Source organism: Neoarius graeffei, chromosome 25 (genome assembly GCF_027579695.1).
Source record: "Neoarius graeffei isolate fNeoGra1 chromosome 25, fNeoGra1.pri, whole genome shotgun sequence".
Lineage (NCBI taxonomy): Eukaryota > Metazoa > Chordata > Actinopteri > Siluriformes > Ariidae > Neoarius > Neoarius graeffei.
This window is the reverse complement of record NC_083593.1, coordinates 9,589,539-9,607,588: the sequence shown is the minus strand read 5'-3', so window position 1 is coordinate 9,607,588 and position 18,050 is coordinate 9,589,539. Positions and strand designations below refer to the sequence as shown.

The window sequence follows — 18,050 nt, the reverse complement described above, 5'->3', positions numbered from 1 at the left end:
TGTGTGTGTGTGCGGATGTGACACCTTTGAAGAAGAAATTCATATCCTGGACCGTCTAAAGAGTGGTGAGAAAGCAACAGATTTGTCTAAAGAGTATGGTATTGGGAAAATTAAATTTCAGCTTTTAAAGTAAAATAAAAAGAGCTCAGAGACTTCGTCCGTAACTGCAATCAAGATGACGGGCTGAAAAGAAAGAAGATGTGGCAAGCAAACAATGGCAAGTGTGACTTATTTCCTTTACTTCATAAATATGTAATGAATTAAGCGTAAATATAAATGAAATACAGTTGGTCTTATTTTACGTAAAAGTGAGTGTTTGGTGTGACAAGTGGGTCCGTTTCAGTATTACGAACTTTTTTGGTATAACAAACTGTTTGGTCGTCCCCCACGGAGTTCATTATAGTGGGGTTGCAGTGTAGTATGTACATACGGTAAAATTACAGCAGCACTAGTTGGTTGGTCTGCGATGATCTGGTGGCTAGTCCAGGGTGTACCCCGTCTCTAGTCCACAAATCAGCTGGGATAAGCTCCAGCTTAGGACCCTGCACAGGATAAGCGGTTACGGATAACGGATGGATGGATGGATGGTTGGTTATGCTGTACGTTGACTGGCTGTCCAGGACTAAAGTGAGTTTTTTATACATTTATAGCTAATGATTTCTTGATTCTGATTGGGCCAGTCAAATTTCTGGCTGTAATTCAAATGATACACATGTTCGAACCTGTTATCGTTTCTATAGTAACTCATTCGCGGTTGTTTATATGGCAAACGAAACAGGGAAGGAGTCTCGGGTGTCAGTGTTTTTGTAACAGTCAAATGTCAAGCAAAATCTACAAAATTTATTCCAGGAAGGAAGACTTTGCAGATTCTATAACATGAGCTGACGTTCCACAACATTAAACACAGCTATAAATAGCTTCAAATAAGAAAGAAACCAAAACAAAAACGCAATCTGTCAGCAAATTGCTGTTGCATAAGAATAAAACACATACAGACCTGCTATTATTGGAAAAATAATGAACATTAGGGTGGTAATGATAACCCTATAGTAACATCAGGACATGTCATTGATTATTTTCCGAAAACAGCATGTCCTTATGTGTTTTATTCCTATACCATAGGAAAAGATACATGTCCATCAAAGTCGTGGCTCTTTATGTACTAAAAAAAGCCAAACAAATCAAGAGTGGAAAAAGAGACGGTGAGGGAAAAAAGTGGGTCGCCTGGCAGAAACAGTAAACAGCAAACATTAACTACTGTGCGCTTCAACTCAGCAAGGATGAGCTCAGCTTACTCGGGAGAATCCGCTAAAATATAGCACGGCTTTGATTCCACGCCCGACTTCCTGAGATTCTGGGAAATTCTCAAAGGCCACGAGCACCAGAATATCTTCGCATCTTTAACCCACTGAGGTCACTTTCATGTCAGGCGCTTCAATTTCAAGTGGCACGAGCAATACATGAACAAAGAGCAGGAGCCGAAATTTGTTTAGAAGCAACCGGGAGTGAATTAGCTTGAGATTTCTGCTCAGAGTCTGCTGGGAATTTTTTCTTTTCAAACAGGAAATTGAAAGCTCTGTATTTGTCACACTTCACTCGATTCGGATATCGGAGCCAAGAATGTTGGGGAGACAGTTGGGAGTGTGCAAAGTTCAGTACCATCTGTTTCTATTAATACGAGATACAGTGGATTAGCCCTTTCCTAAACACACACACACACACACACACACACAGAGTGTAGCTTATGTACACACATTATGCCTCGGTCACAACCGGCCGTACGTGCTCCTACGGCCGGTCTACGTGCAAAAAACGCAAGAAACGCACGGAGGGCGCGCGTGAAACGCACGGAGGGCGCGCGTGAAACGCACGGAGGGCGTACGTGTTACGTGCTGATTTTCGAGCCGCAGACCGGCCGCAGAGGTTCTTTGTCATGTCAAACAAACTCTACGGGCGCTTACGTTTTGTTCAGGTTGCAAGACAAACTTACGGCCAACGTGCGTCTTTCTCCACGAACAAAAAAAACGCACCGATTTGGGAAACGCCAAAAATCGCACGGCCAAAAAATCGTACGTCCGGTTGTGACCTAGGCTTTAGGTTTGTTCAAATATCAGAGTTTGTATATAATCTGTGATGGCTTTTCATAAAATCTAATATGTATCAAATGTCTGTAATGCCATACTGGTTTCACATCGGGAAACAACAACAACCTACTAAACGTACTGTTCTAGAAAAAATCAGCCACGTCTTTGCTTCTTTGCTTCTTTACAGCACCCCCTAAGGGTCATGGTGGGGATATTTTGGAGATACTTTCGCATTACCTCGCTATAAGGCTTTAGGGTTATGCTAAACTATTGCGAGGGAATGCGGAAACTAGTAGCTCAAAAAAAAAAAGCACCATGACCCTTAAAGCTATATTGCCTTTCAGATTTTTCAAGTGTAGGTCATAAAAAGAATTTTCCCCGACACCTAATTATTTTTGTTTAGTGGACTGAAAGCTACTGAATTTGAATCACAGACTTCAAATTTTATTGTTTTTTTTTTAAATAGAGCAATTAATGAATTTAAGGCCACGTGGCCCGAAATTCTCCGCTATTTTTTCCTGCTTCACCATGACCCTACGTCATGCATCACATGGTGGGCTTTCCCCGTTCGCACAAGGCATTGTGGGATACAAATTTGAAACCGGAGAGAAAAATGGAGGACGTGAGAGTGCGAATGAAACGTGAAAGACCGACTACAGTAACGGAAAGAAAGCGAGAAGAAAAGACGTTATGTTATATACGAAGGAAAGGAAACGCAGGACCAAACTAATAAATATCGGCACTCAGCGAGCACCTCGGTGTGATCAGCTGTTCGTTTAGCGACAGAATGATGGAACTGTCAGTGCACGCTCAAAGGTAAACCTGTAGATAGCAGTAATGCAACACTGTGGATGCCACCTGCTGTAAAACCCAAAAGAAGAAGAAGAAGAAGGTAAGCCTGTGCATGCGCACACGGACTTCCTCTGTCTGCTTGACTGTGTGATTTCATGCATATTATTTGCTCAGGAATCCGCTCAAATTAAATAACTTCCCAGCCACAGAATGGCCTGATATTTTGTGAGATATGACAGAAATAATCATACATCACAATGACCACATTTCAGACGGAACTAAATTTCACTGATTTTATGAACTCGAAAGGTCGTCTAGCTTTACGGGGCTCCGTACTTCTTCGTACCGTTTTCTTTATCTTTCTTACACCCATTGGCAGCGCTGTTGCGCTTGTTTTGATAAAAACCCAATATAATTCACCTCAAGACCTTTATACACAGTGTCTCTGATGTAGATGCCTAAAAAGAAACCTTCTACAGATGTTTTTATACCTTTGACTAAACAGCTCATTTCTATCAGCCGCCTGTATCTACAATACAAAAGGACAGCTTTTCATTAGATTTTCCTCTTTCACTTTGCAAATCAGGCGGCACGGTGGTGTAGTGGTTAGCGCTGTTGCCTCACAGCAAGAAGGTCCGGGTTCGAGCCCCGGGGCCGGCGAGGGCCTTTCTGTGCGGAGTTTGCATGTTCTCCCCGTGTCCGCGTGGGTTTCCTCCGGGTGCTCCGGTTTCCCCCACAGTCCAAAGACATGCAGGTTAGGTTAACTGGTGACTCTAAATTGAGCGTAGGTGTGAATGTGAGTGTGAATGGTTGTCTGTGTCTATGTGTCAGCCCTGTGATGACCTGGCGACTTGTCCAGGGTGTACCCCGCCTTTCGCCCGTAGTCAGCTGGGATAGGCTCCAGCTTGCCTGCGACCCTGTAGAAGGATAAAGCGGCTAGAGATAATGAGATGAGATGAGACTTTCCAAATCAAAGCTGGTGGTCAGCGGCACTGAAAAGGCAATCCATAAAATATCAAATGAGTGAGCGGTTAATACAGAGCAGGCTGAATCTGAAACGGCTTGCTATTAAACATATAGAGCGCTCGAGAAAGTGCGTTGTTTCACACCGAGAATAAGGAGCTACTTGGATTTCATCCAGAGTCCAAAAACATGACTGAAGCCTCAAGCATATTAAATGATCCGAGGTCACGTCATCGAAAGATACTTACGTTGTGGGATGACCCAAAGCCAAATGCCACAGATTAGAGGGCAAGTCATTAGCATGACGAGAAAAATAAACCTGTCTGTAACAAAGATTCCTCCACGAGGGGAAACTAGACAGCAATACGGTCAATGTGTAATTTCTATCCAACCCTTTTTATGTGAAAAAAAAAGAAACAAGAAACAAAACAACTTTGCAAATTTTTATGTCTGCTTGAGGTGGGAAAAAAGAAATAAGGGCGATCCGATCATTATGCATGTGACATTTGCAGTCAAATTACCTTCCAAAATGTTTCAGACCACAGACAAGCTTGGGATCAATAAGTCAATTTGCATGTGGTGTTATTTAACCTCTTGAGGACATTCATTCATTGTCTATACCGCTTATCGATTAGGGGTCACGGGTGAACCGGAGCCAATCCCAGATGGCTGGTACACCCTGGACACGTCATTCACGCTCATGGGCGATTCAGAGGAACCAGGTGGCATGTCTTTGGATTGTAGGAGGAAATCAGAGCACCCGGAGGAAGTTCATGAGAAGATGAAAACATGAACTGCACAAACAAAGGCCTTGATCAACCGGTAGATTCGAACCCAGGACAGGACCTGCTTACTGCGACACGACAGTAACCATTATCATACAACATTAAGGAAGAAAAAAACACCCTGGTGTTCTTGATCTGTCTGAACCAGTACTTCATACATATTTGATGTCGAAATGATTATCTAATTTTCTCTACAATTCTAGCTGAGGTGTTACACAGTAAAAAGGCAAGCGAGAACTTTTTCAAAGTGCGTCCACAATTTTAATTTTAAAATTAAAATTAAAACGGGCGGCACGGTGGTGTAGTGGTTAGCGCTGTCGCCTCACAGCATGAAGGTCCGGGTTCGAGCCCCGTGGCCGAGGAGGGCCTTTCTGTGCGGAGTTTGCATGTTCTCCCCGTGTCCGCGTGGGTTTCCTCCGGGTGCTCCGGTTTCCCCCACAGTCCAAAGACATGCAGGTTAGGTTAACTGGTGACTCTAAATTGACCGTAGGTGTGAATGGGAGTGTGAATGGCTGTCTGTGTCTATGTGTCAGCCCTGTGATGACCTGGCGACTTGTCCAGGGTGTACCCCGCCTTTCGCCCGTAGTCAGCTGGGATAGGCTCCAGCTCGCCTGCGACCCTGTAGAACAGGATAAAGCGGCTAGAGATAATGAGATGAGATCTTTTTTCCACACATCACAGCTCGTTTACATAGAGTTAAACTGCGGTTTCATCGAACCGACCACAGCAACGCCCACACCACAAAGCCACGCCCCCAGTATCTGTCACCTACTAACTTTGATTCAAATGAAACGTATGTCGGCTCAGTATGTCGTCCCAGGTCATCCGATGCCTGGTAAAACGATACTAAACAGTTTCTCTGTGTGACTGATGCAACAATTATACATATATTTAGGCGACATATTTTGCTTCAGTTAAAACTTGTAACTTATCATCATTCCTTTGGCTGCTGTGCTGTAACAAGGCAAAATCCTTCAAGGGATTAATAAAGAATGGGGTGCGTGTGTGTGTGTGTGTGCATCCGTGTACTTGCTACATACTCAGGACTGGAATACATTTTTTGTTTTACCAGTAGACTCAGGACATTTTTGGAAAGTGAGGACATTTTGGTTGGTCCTCACTTTTTCAAAGGGCTGTTTGAGGGCTAAAACTCAGTTTTAGGATTCAGGTTAGAATGAGGTTTAGGTTAGAGTTAGGGTAAGGGTTGGGGTTAGGCATTTAGTTGTGATGGTTCAGGTTAGGGTAAGGGGTGAGGGAATGCATTATGTCAATGAGAGTCCCCATAATGATAGAAATACAAGAATCTGTGTGTGTGTGTGTGTGTGTGTGTGTGTGTGTGTGTGTGTGTGTGTGTGTGTGTGTGTGGTGGGGGTTGCTTTAATATCTCCGGTTGGGACGGAAGATCCTCAGAAGAATAGTAACATCTGACAGTTTTGACTGCGTGGAGACTCACAGCTGATCCCGACAAGAAAAACGACTTGAATAAATAAATAAATAAATAAATAAATAAAGAGGTACGTAGATTAAGGTCTGGTTTACGTGCCGGTAATAATTTGTTCCATTATGTCAAAGGTCCTTACAAGAAGAGTAAGACGTGTGTGTGTGTGTGTGTGTGTGTGTGTGTGTGTGTGTGTGTGTGTATAGGCACGGTGAAAGCCCATGTACACACTGCCACTGTCAAAATACTACGCGACCTTTTACTGGCACACTGTTTATGGTGTATGAAGGCTTTCTGGATTTCACCAGATCCTGATGCACTTCTTTGATTATTTTCAAGTCCTGGTGAAGAAAGGTTTTTGATTTTTCAGCAAAAAAAAAACCTACAAAAAATATATTATTCTTGTATTATTTTTTCTGAAAAAAAAAAAACAAGCTTTGTTCACCAGGACTTGGAAATAATCGAAGAAGTGCATCAGGATCTGGTGAAATCCAGAAAGCCTTCACCGACCTTAAATAGTGTGTCAATGTAATAAAAAAAAGAAGTAAAAGAAAAAGATATATTGTTATATGTTTGTTTGTTTGTTTGTTTTTTATTGTTATACTACACCAATCTTTCATCCTGCCTCAGTAACCCAGTAGGAACAAGAATAAATACTTGGTGTGTCAACATGCATAAGCAAATCCAGCACATGCATTGCTATTCTAAATGCGCAGTACGCATACTTATGTCCAGATTCAAAACAACAAACAACAACAACAACAACAACATGCTAAAGCCTAATGCATGCTTGTTATATAGCTATTAAAGAATAAAATTCTCATGATGATACTTCTGAGCTGCAGAAAGATTTGGAAAAGGAGGCAGTGGATCACGACACAACTTTAATCCAAGCTGTGCTATTTATTTGTTTATTCATTTATTTATTATTTTTGAAGGGAAAAAAAGTTAGAAAAAAAAAAAGGCAGCGCGCGCTGTGCGCCTGCGCATCTCCTCCAGCACTTTGAGGATGAAGGAGAAAAGTCTCACCTTTGCGGGATGCCAGAGAGACGCAGCAGAGCATCAGGGTGAGGAGAGGGATGCGCGCTGTGCGTCTCGCTCTGAGCGGTAAATCCATGCTGAAGCGGAAGAGGAGCTGCTCTCTCTCTCTCTCTCTCTCTCTCTCTGTCTGTCTGTCTGTCGCGCGCTCTGCCTCTTTCTCTCCCTCTCTCCGCAAGAGGAATGAGCGGCGCGCGCGACTCTCTCCACGCCGCTACTGCGCGTGTGGCCTGGACCATCTGGCCACGCCTCCAAGAAGAGCCGGAGTGAGGGCGCGCGCAGTGCGGCGTGAACGCGCGTGAGATGGGAACCCCGGTGTCGAGGCTGCGGGTGTCGGTGAGGTCCGTGTTGCAGAACCGTGACCCGCCCGCTTCATGTTCGGGTTTAACAGAGCACGAGGCTGAATGCGAACTTCACCTGATCCATTCTCATCACTTGAGACTCTCTGGATGCGCATGCGCACGGCTCTGCGCTGATTGCTGAGAAATCTGACATTAAAATGCGCCTCACGTGGGGTCGATCTGCGCATGTTACTGCGACCAGCCGAAACTACTGCGATCAGTTCATATTACACTTACTGTGATCAGGGGCGCCGCTAGAAATCTTGGGCCCTATGAAAGATTACAATTTAGGGCCCCCCCGGTAAAATTTTCAAGCTCAAGCAACTGAATTTGAAGTCTGTTTTTGGCTGGCACTTCTACTTTACTATGCATGTGATCAGCTACCTAGCAAGTTTAGCTGATACAATTATTTGGTATATGAACATTTTAAATGCAGAACTGTCAGAATTAGACTGAATAGACTGTTGCCTTAAAAAGGATATTTATGGAAGATATATATATATATATATATATATATATATATATATATATATGGCGGCACGGTGGTGTAGTGGTTAGCGCTGTCGCCTCACAGCAAGAAGGTCCGGGTTCGAGCCCCGGGGCCGGCGAGGGCCTTTCTGTGCGGAGTTTGCATGTTCTCCCCGTGTCCGCGTGGGTTTCCTCCGGGTGCTCCGGTTTCCCCCACAGTCCAAAGACATGCAGGTTAGGTTAACTGGTGACTCTAAATTGACCGTAGGTGTGAATGTGAGTGTGAATGGTTGTCTGTGTCTATGTGCAGCCCTGTGATGACCTGGCGACTTGTCCAGGGTGTACCCCACCTTTCGCCCGTAGTCAGCTGGGATAGGCTCCAGCTTGCCTGCGACCCTGTAGAAGGATAAAGCGGCTAGAGATAATGAATGAATGAATGATATGCGCTGTCGCCTCACAGCAAGAAAGTCCTGGGTTCGAGCCCCGGAGCCGGCGAGGGCCTTTCTGTGCAGAGTTTGCATGTTCTCCCCGTGTCCGCGTGGGTTTCCTCCGGGTGCTCCGGTTTCCCCCACAGTCCAAAGACATGCAGGTTAGGTTAACTAGTGACTCTAAATTGAGCGTAGGTGTGAATGTGAGTGTGAATGGTTGTCTGTGTCTATGTGTCAGCCCTGTGATGACCTGGCGACTTGTCCAGGGTGTACCCCGCCTTTCGCCCGTAGTCAGCTGGGATAGGCTCCAGCTTGCCTGCGACCCTGTAGAACAGGATAAAGCGGCTAGAGATAATGAGATGAGATGAGATGAGATGAGATTATTAGGTCACTCAGTAGCCTATGGAGTTCATTCAATCCAAATGTTTGTGTTGAGAGAAATTGCATGCATCACTGTATCAGTATGGATTTATAACATTCTGTATGCACATTATGGATATTCCAGAGCCCTCCAGCAAACATCATCAATAATCAGGATTACAAAATGTATTCCTTTGTTTCCTCCATTTATTGACTTATTGTATGTGATCAAATGTATGCCTTGATGAATAACTACACTAGTTTTTTGATACAATTACATAGTGCACTGCTTTTAGGCATCACACATTTATTAGAAAACACGGCAAATGTTCAAATATTCAAGTTAAATACTTAGCAACAGTGTCAATAAATCCACACATGAACAATAGCAATGATATCTCTGACCATAGCTAATGTGCAAAATATTAAAGTTAAATACTTAACAATATCAACAAATCCACACATGAACAATGGCAAAACACCTAGACTTAATTATACAATAAAGATACCTATGAAAAAAGGTGATTTTTTTTTTCACACACAGTGTGATATCCGGACTTCATAATTCATCACACCTGCTCCTGCTTAGCAACTTCTAGAATGTTCACCTCTGCTGCGCACACTTCACGTGTCCCGCGCCCAGAATCACACTGTACCATTAGTAAAAAGGGTGGAGGGGTGAAATGACAATATCATAAATAATTCAAGAAAAATGTTATAGCAAATCATAACCATGTATAATTTGCATATTTTAACAGATGAAATGAAATATTTTATTTCATAAACTTACACAAGGCAATACTATTAAAATAATATTAATATCCCTCACAGGCCCCCCTGTCAGTGCCAGGCCCTTAGAATCGTCCTAACTCCCCCCCCCCCCCCCCCCCCCCCAGCGGCGCCCCTGACTGTGATCGGCTAAGGTCACTGTGTTCAGATGGCGTGACTGCGATCAGCTAAAACCGCTGCGTTCAGTTAACGCGACGACCAGCAAAGGTTACTGTGACAAGCTAGCATTAGCAAAAGTTGCAACATTTAACTAATGTTACAACATTCAGCTAATCTCACGATGATCAGTTAGCGTCACTGTGATCAGCTAATGTCACTGGGAATAAGTTAGCATTACTGTGATCAGGTAATGTCACTGCGATCGGTTAGTGTCACTGTGATCAGCTAATGTCACTGGGAATAAGTTAGCATTACTGTGATCAGGTAATGTCACTGCGATCGGTTAGCGTCACTGTGATCAGCTAATGTCACTGCGATCAGCTAATGTCACTGGGAATAAGTTAGCATTACTGTGATCAGGTAATGTCACTGCGATCGGTTAGCGTCACTGTGTTCAGCTAATGTCACTGCGATCAGCTAATGTAATGCGATCAGTTAGCGTCACTGTGATCAGCTAATGTCACTGGGAATAAATTAGCATTACTGTGATCAGGTAATGTCACTGCGATCAGTTAGCGTCACTGTGATCAGCTAATGTCACTGCGATCAGCTAATGTCACTGGGAATAAGTTAGCATTACTGTGATCAGGTAATGTCACTGCGATCGGTTAGCGTCACTGTTCAGCTAATGTCACTGCGATCAGCTAATGTCACTGGGAATAAATTAGCATTACTGTGATCAGGTAATGTCCCTACGATCAGTTAGCATCACTGTGATCAGCTAATGTCACTGCGATCAGTTAATGTCACTGGGAATAAGTTAGCATTACTGTGATCAGGTGATGTCACTGTGATCGGTTAGTGTCACTGTGATCAGCTAATGTAACTGCGATCAGTTAATGTTACTGGGAATAAGTTAGCATTACTGTGATCAGGTAATGTCACTGCAATCGGTTAGCGTCACTGTGATCAGCTAATGTCACTGCGATCAGCTAATGTTACTGGGAATAAGTTAGCATTACTGTGATCAGGTAATGTCACTGCGATCGGTTAGCATCACTGTGTTCAGCTAATGTCACTGTGATCAGCTAATGTCACTGCGAATAAGTTAGCATTACTGTGATCAGGTAATGTCACTGCGATCGGTTTGCGTCAACTGTGTTCAGCTAATGTCACTGGGAATAAGTTAGCATTACTGTGATCAGGTAATGTCACTGCGATCGGTTAGCGTCACTGTGATCAGCTAATGTCACTGCGATCAGCTAATGTCACTGGGAATAAGTTAGCATTACTATGATCAGGTAATGTCACTGCGATCAGTTAGCGTCACTGTGATCAGCTAATGTCACTGCGATCAGTTAATGTCACTGGGAATAAGTTAGCATTACTGTGATCAGGTAATGTCACTGCGATCGGTTAGCGTCACTGTGATCAGCTAATGTCACTGCGATCAGCTAATGTCACTGGGAATAAGTTAGCATTACTGTGATCAGGTAATGTCACTGCGATCAGTTAACGTCACTGTGATCAGCTAATGTCACTGCGATCAGCTAATGTCACTGTGATCAGTTAGTTTCACTGTGATCAGCTAATGTCACTGGGAATAAGTTAGCATTACTGTGATCAGCTAATGTCACTGCGATCAGCTAATATTACTGCGATCAGTTAGCGTCACTGTGATCAGCTAATGTCACTGGGAATAAGTTAGCATTACTGTGATCAGCTAATGTCACTGCGATTGGTTAGTGTCACTGTGATCAGCTAATGTCACTGCGATCAGCTAATGTCACTGTGATCAGTTAGTGTCACTGTGATCAGCTAATGTCACTGGGAATAAGTTAGCATTACTGTGATCAGCTAATGTCACTGCGATCAGCTAATATTACTGCGATCAGTTAGCGTCACTGTGATCAGCTAATGTCCCTGGGAATAAGTTAGCATTACTGTGATCAGGTAATGTCACTGCGTTCGGTTAGCGTCACTGTGATCAGCTAATGTCACTGCGATCAGCTAATGTCACTGGGAATAAGTTAGTATTACTGTGATCAGGTAATGTCACTGCGATCGGTTAGCGTCACTGTGTTCAGCTAATGTCACTGCGATCAGCTAATGTCACTGCGATCAGTTAGCGTCACTGTGATCAGCTAATGTCACTGAGAATAAGTTAGCATTACTGTGATCAGGTAATGTCACTGCGATCAGTTAGCGTCACTGTGATCAGCTAATGTCACTGCGATCAGCTAATGTCACTGCGATCAGCTAATGTCACTGCGATCAGCTAATGTCACTGGGAATAAGTTAGCATTACTGTGATCAGGTAATGTCACTGCGATCGGTTAGCGTCACTGTTCAGCTAATGTCACTGCGATCAGCTAATGTCACTGCGATCAGTTAGTGTCACTGTGATCAGCTAATGTCCCTGGGAATAAGTTAGCATTACTGTGATCAGGTAATGTCACTGCGATCGGTTAGCGTCACTGTGATCAGCTAATGTCACTGGGAATAAGGTAGCATTACTGTGATCAGGTAATGTCACTGCGATCGGTTAGCATAACTGTGTTCAGCTAATGTCACTGCGATCAGCTAATGTAATGCGATCAGTTAGCGTCACTGTGATCAGCTAATGTCGCTGGGAATAAATTAGCATTACTGTGATCAGGTAATATCACTGCGATCAGTTAGCGTCACTGTGATCAGCTAATGTCACTGCGATCAGTTAATGTCACTGTGAATAAGTTAGCATTACTGTGATCAGGTAATGTCACTGCGATCGGTTAGCGTCACTGTGTTCAGCTAATGTCACTGCGATCAGCTAATGTCACTGCGATCAGCTAATGTCACTGCGATCAGTTAGCGTCACTGTGATCAGCTAATGTCACTGAGAATAAGTTAGCATTATTGTGATCAGGTAATGTCACTGCGATCGGTTAGCGTCACTGTGATCAGCTAATGTCACTGCGATCAGCTAATGTCACTGCGATCAGCTAATGTCACTGGGAATAAGTTAGCATTACTGTGATCAGGTAATGTCACTGCGATCGGTTAGCGTCACTGTTCAGCTAATGTCACTGCGATCAGCTAATGTCACTGCGATCAGTTAGTGTCACTGTGATCAGCTAATGTCACTGCGATCAGTTAATGTCACTGCGAATAAGTTAGCATTACTGTGATCAGGTAATGTCACTGCGATCGGTTAGCATCACTATGATCAGCTAATGTCACTGCGATCAGCTAATGTCACTGCGATCAGTTAGCATCACTGTGATCAGCTAATGTCCCTGGGAATAAGTTAGCATTACTGTGATCAGGTAATGTCACTGCGATCAGTTAGCGTCACTGTGATCAGCTAATGTCACTGCGATCAGTTAATGTCACTGCGAATAAGTTAGCATTACTGTGATCAGGTAATGTCACTGCGATCGGTTAGCATCACTATGATCAGCTAATGTCACTGCGATCAGCTAATGTCACTGCGATCAGTTAGCATCACTGTGATCAGCTAATGTCCCTGGGAATAAGTTAGCATTACTGTGATCAGGTAATGTCACTGCGATCGGTTAGCGTCACTGTGATCAGCTAATGTCACTGCGATCAGCTAATGTCACTGGGAATAAGTTAGCATTACTGTGATCAGGTAATGTCACTGTAATCGGTTACCGTCACTGCGATCAGCTAATGTCACTGGGAATAAGTTAGCATTACTGTGATCAGGTAATGTCACTGTAATCGGTTACCGTCACTGTGATCAGCTAATGTCACTGCGAATAAGTTACCATTACTGTGATCAGGTAATGCCACTGCAATCGGTTAGCATCACTGTGATCAGCTAATGTCACTGGGAATAAGTTAGCATTACTGTGATCAGGTAATGTCACTGCGATCGGTTAGCGTCACTGTGATCAGCTAATGTCACTGCGATCAGTTAATGTTACTGGGAATAAGTTAGCATTACTGTGATCAGGTAATGTCACTGTGATCGGTTAGCGTCACTGTGATCAGCTAATGTCACTGTGATCAGCTAATGTCACTGTGATCAGCTAATGTCACTGCGAATAAGTTAGCATTACTGTGATCTGGTAATGTCACTGCGATTGGTTAGCGTCACTGTGTTCAGCTAATGTCACTGCGATCAGCTAATGTCACTGGGAATAAGTTAGCATTACTGTGATCAGGTAATGTCACTGCGATCGGTTAGCGTCACTGTGACCAGCTAATGTCACTGCGATCAGCTAATGTCACTGGGAATAAGTTTGCATTACTGTAATCAGGTAATGTCACTGCGATTGGTTAGCATCACTGTGATCAGCTAATGTCACTGCGATCAGTTAATGTCACTGGGAATAAGTTAGCATTACTGTGATCAGGTAATGTAACTGCGATCGGTTAGTGTCACTGTGTTCAGCTAATGTCACTGCGATCAGCTAATGTCACTGGGAATAAGTTAGCATTACTGTGATCAGGTAATGTCACTGCGATCGGTTAGCGTCACTGTGTTCAGCTAATGTCACTGCGATCAGCTAATGTCACTGGGAATAAGTTAGCATTACTGTGATCAGCTAATGTCACTGCAATCAGTTAATGTCACTGGGAATAAGTTAGCATTACTGTGATCAGGTAATGTCACTGCGATCGGTTAGTGTCATTGTGATCAGCTAATGTCACTGCGATCAGCTAATGTCACTATGATCAGCTAATGTCACTGCAATCAGTTAGTGTTACTGTGATCAGCTAATGTCACTGCAATCAGCTAATATCACTGCGATCAGCTAATATCGCTGCGATCAGCTAATGTCACTGCAATCAGCTAATGTCACTACGATGAGCTAATGTCACTGCAATCGGTTAGTGTTAATGTGGTCAGCTAATGTCACTATGATGAGCTAATGTCACTGCAATCAGCTAATGTCACTATGATGAGCTAATGTCACTGCAATCAGCTAATGTCACTATGATGAGCTAATGTCACTGCAATCAGCTAATGTCACTATGATGAGCTAATGTCACTGCAATCAGCTAATATCACTGCGATCAGCTAATGTCACTGCGATCAGCTAGCATTATTGTGATCAGCTAGCATTGTCACTGAGATCAGTTAGTGTTACTGTGATCATGTCATTTCACTTCAATCAGTTAGTGTTGCTATGATCAGCTAATGTCACTGTGATCAGTTATTGTTACTGAGATCAGCTCATGTCACTGCGATCAGTTAGCATTGCATTGATCAGCTAATGTCACTGCAATCAGTTAATGTCACTGAGATAAGTTAGTGTTACTGTGATCAGCTAATGTCACTGCAATCAGCTTATGTCACTGAGATCAGTTAGTGTTACTGCGATCAGCTAATGTCACTGCGATCAGTTAGTGTTACTGTGATCAGCTAATGTCACTGCAACCAGTTAGCGTCACTGTGATCAGCTAATGTCACTGCAATCAGTCAGTGTTACTGTGATCAGCTAATATCACTGCGATCAGTTAGCATTACTTTGATCAGCTAATGTCACTGCGGTCAGCTAATGTCACTGCAACCAGTCAGCGTTACTGTTATCCACTAATGTCATTACGATCAGTTAGTGTTACTGTGATCAGCTAATGTTACTGTGATCAGTTAGCGTTACTGTGATCAGTTAGCATTACTGCGGTCAGTTAGCGTTACTGTGATCCACTAATGTCGTTGTAATCAATTAGTGTTACTGTAATCAGCTAATGTTACTCTGATCGGTTAGCCTTACTGTTATCTGCTAATGTTACTGTGATCAGCTAACATTTCTGCAATAAACTAACTTTCCTGCAATCGTTTAATGTGTCTGTGATCAGCAAACTTTATGGCAATCATCTGATGTTACTGGGATCAGCTAATGTTGCTGCATTTAACTCACGTTACGACATTCAGTTAATTTTACTGTGATCAGCTAAGGTTCCTTTGATCATTTAATGTTGCTGTGATCAGCAAACGTTGCGGCAATCAGCTAATGTCACTGCGATCATTTAGCGCCACTGTTCTCAATTAATTTTACTGTGATCAACTAACATCATTGGCGATCAGCTAACGTCACTGTGATCATTCACTGGTCCTGTGATCAGCTGAAGTTGCTGCGATCAGGTTACATCACTGGCGATCTGCTAACTTTCCTGTGATCATTTAACGTTACTGCAATCATCTGAAGTTATTCAGCAATCAGAAGTGTTAAACTGCAATCAGCAAATGTTACTACAATCAGCTAACATTACTGTGATCCCACAGAAAGAGCTATCAGCACAAATCTAACAGATGGTTGTTGATCTACGCAGCACTGAGAACGGATATAAAAGTGACAAGTTTCACAAATTTCCAAAGTTGACTAGTTGAAAATCTGCCAGGAAGAGGATGCTTGAGCAACACTTACACCAACTGTTAATAATAATTTTATAACCAATAATTTTAAAACCAATATTTTGCAAAAGAAATTGACAGGAGGCAAAGCTGGAGGTGGCGGAGTTGAGGATATTAAGGTTTGCGATGGGAGGTTGGACAGGATAAGGAACGAGGACATCAGAGGGACAGCACATGTGGAGAGCTTGGGAATTAAGCTGAGAGAGATGAGACTGAGATGGTACGGGCACATCCTGAGAAGAGATGCAGAGCATGTTGGAAGGAGAATGTTGAGGATGGAGCTGCCAGGCACATGAAAACGAGGAAGGCCAAAGAGGAGATACATGGATGTGGTAAGAGAGGACATGAAAGTGGCAGGTGTGGTAGAGAAGGATGCTGAAGACAGGGAGCGATGGAGGAGAAAGATCCACTGTGGCGACCCCTAATCGGGAGCAGCCAAAAGAAGAAGAAGAAGATGTTGCAAAAGAAAGTTCCCTACAAAATTATTTAGCGGGAAAAAGTGTTAAAATAGAACAATGCAGAATTCCAATCAGCTGGCACTTACAGTGCCACTGACTCTCTCTGTCACATCTGGATCCTGATATTTTTGCTCGTTCTTCTTTTCCTTTGAGGAATATCTAGAGACCATTGGCGAACAGCGGTTTTCATGTTTTGCCACAGATTCTCAGTTGGATTGAGGTCTAGGATTTGATCCAGCCATTTGAATGCATTCTGTTACTTGGCTTTGAGCCACTCTGGTGTAGGTTGGGAGGTGAACCACCATGTCTTGAAGACTGGATCAGGTTTTCTTTCAGGATTGCCCCATCCATTAGACCCTCAACACTGACCAGTTTCCTTGTCCCTGCTGATGAAAAGCACCCATCCATTATCTGTAGCTGCTTATCCTGTACAGGGTCACAGGCAAGCTGGAGCCTATCCCAGCTGACTATGGGTGAGAGGTGGGGTACACCCTGGACAAGTCGCCAGGTCATCGCAGGGCTGACGCATAGAGACAAACAACCATTCACACCTACAGTCAATTTAGAGCCACCAATCAATATTCTGTGGAGGAAACTGGAGCACCTGGAGGAAACCCATGCAGACACGGGGAGAACATGCAAACTCCACACAGAAAGGCCCCCGTCGGCCACTGGGCTCGAACCCAGGACCTTCTTGCTGCGAGGCAACAGTGCTAACCACTACACCACTGTGCCGCCCTGATGAAAAGCAGCCTCGCAATAAGATACAACCACCACCATGCTGTCGGGCTGCTGTTTGTTGAGATTTCAACATGAAACATTCCACATGGCTTTTCATCTCATCTCATTATCTGTAGCCGCTTTATCCTTCTACAGGGTCGCAGGCAAGCTGGAGCCTATCCCAGCTGACTACGGGCGAAAGGCGGGGTACACCCTGGACAAGTCGCCAGGTCATCACAGGGCTGACACATAGACACAGACAACCATTCACACTCACATTCACACCTACGCTCAATTTAGAGTCACCAGTTAACCTAACCTGCATGTCTTTGGACTGTGGGGGAAACCGGAGCACCCGGAGGAAACCCACGCGGACACGGGGAGAACATGCAAACTCCGCACAGAAAGGCCTTTGCCGGCCACGGGGCTCGAACCCGGACCTTCTTGCTGTGAGGCGACAGCGCTAACCACTACACCACCGTGCCGCCCCACATGGCTTTTATTTCATAAAAAAAACCTTTTCCTTGCGATTCTTCCATAAAGGCCAACTTCTCCCATCTCAGCTGTGGACGTCTCCAGGTCCTTCAGAGTTAGACATGGCCTTTTGGTTGCTTCCCTGACTTATGCCATTTATGCTGCTGTTTGGTGGATGGCTTCTTCTAGGCAGAGTCATGTTCATCCCACCCACCATTTTTTTTTAATCCAGCCATTCATCCATCCATCCATAGATGTCAGTGCTCTCCAATTACGCTGTGAATGTTATTTTCTACTTCCAGGTAGACCAAGATTCCCTGTCCTTGTTCCAGTGCAGTGATTTATTATCTGAGATTTGCACCTCCATTTGTTAAACTCGTGTCAAGCCCTCAGGTTAAACCTGACGACATTAATAAACACACCAAGGAGAGGCTTTAACATCA

The 18,050-nt window shown here is 43.8% G+C and overlaps 1 protein-coding gene across 1 annotated transcript in view; it reads right to left on the bottom strand.

The window, feature by feature from the left end:
* Positions 1–7,179, bottom strand: part of cntnap3 (contactin associated protein family member 3) — a 332,581-nt gene extending 325,402 nt beyond the window's left edge. Inside the window, exon 1 of the mRNA XM_060909607.1 lies at positions 7,092–7,179. Within this exon, the coding sequence (XP_060765590.1) occupies positions 7,092–7,179 (88 nt within the window). The remainder of the gene's footprint in view (positions 1–7,091) is intronic.
* Positions 7,180–18,050: the final 10,871 nt, after the last annotated feature.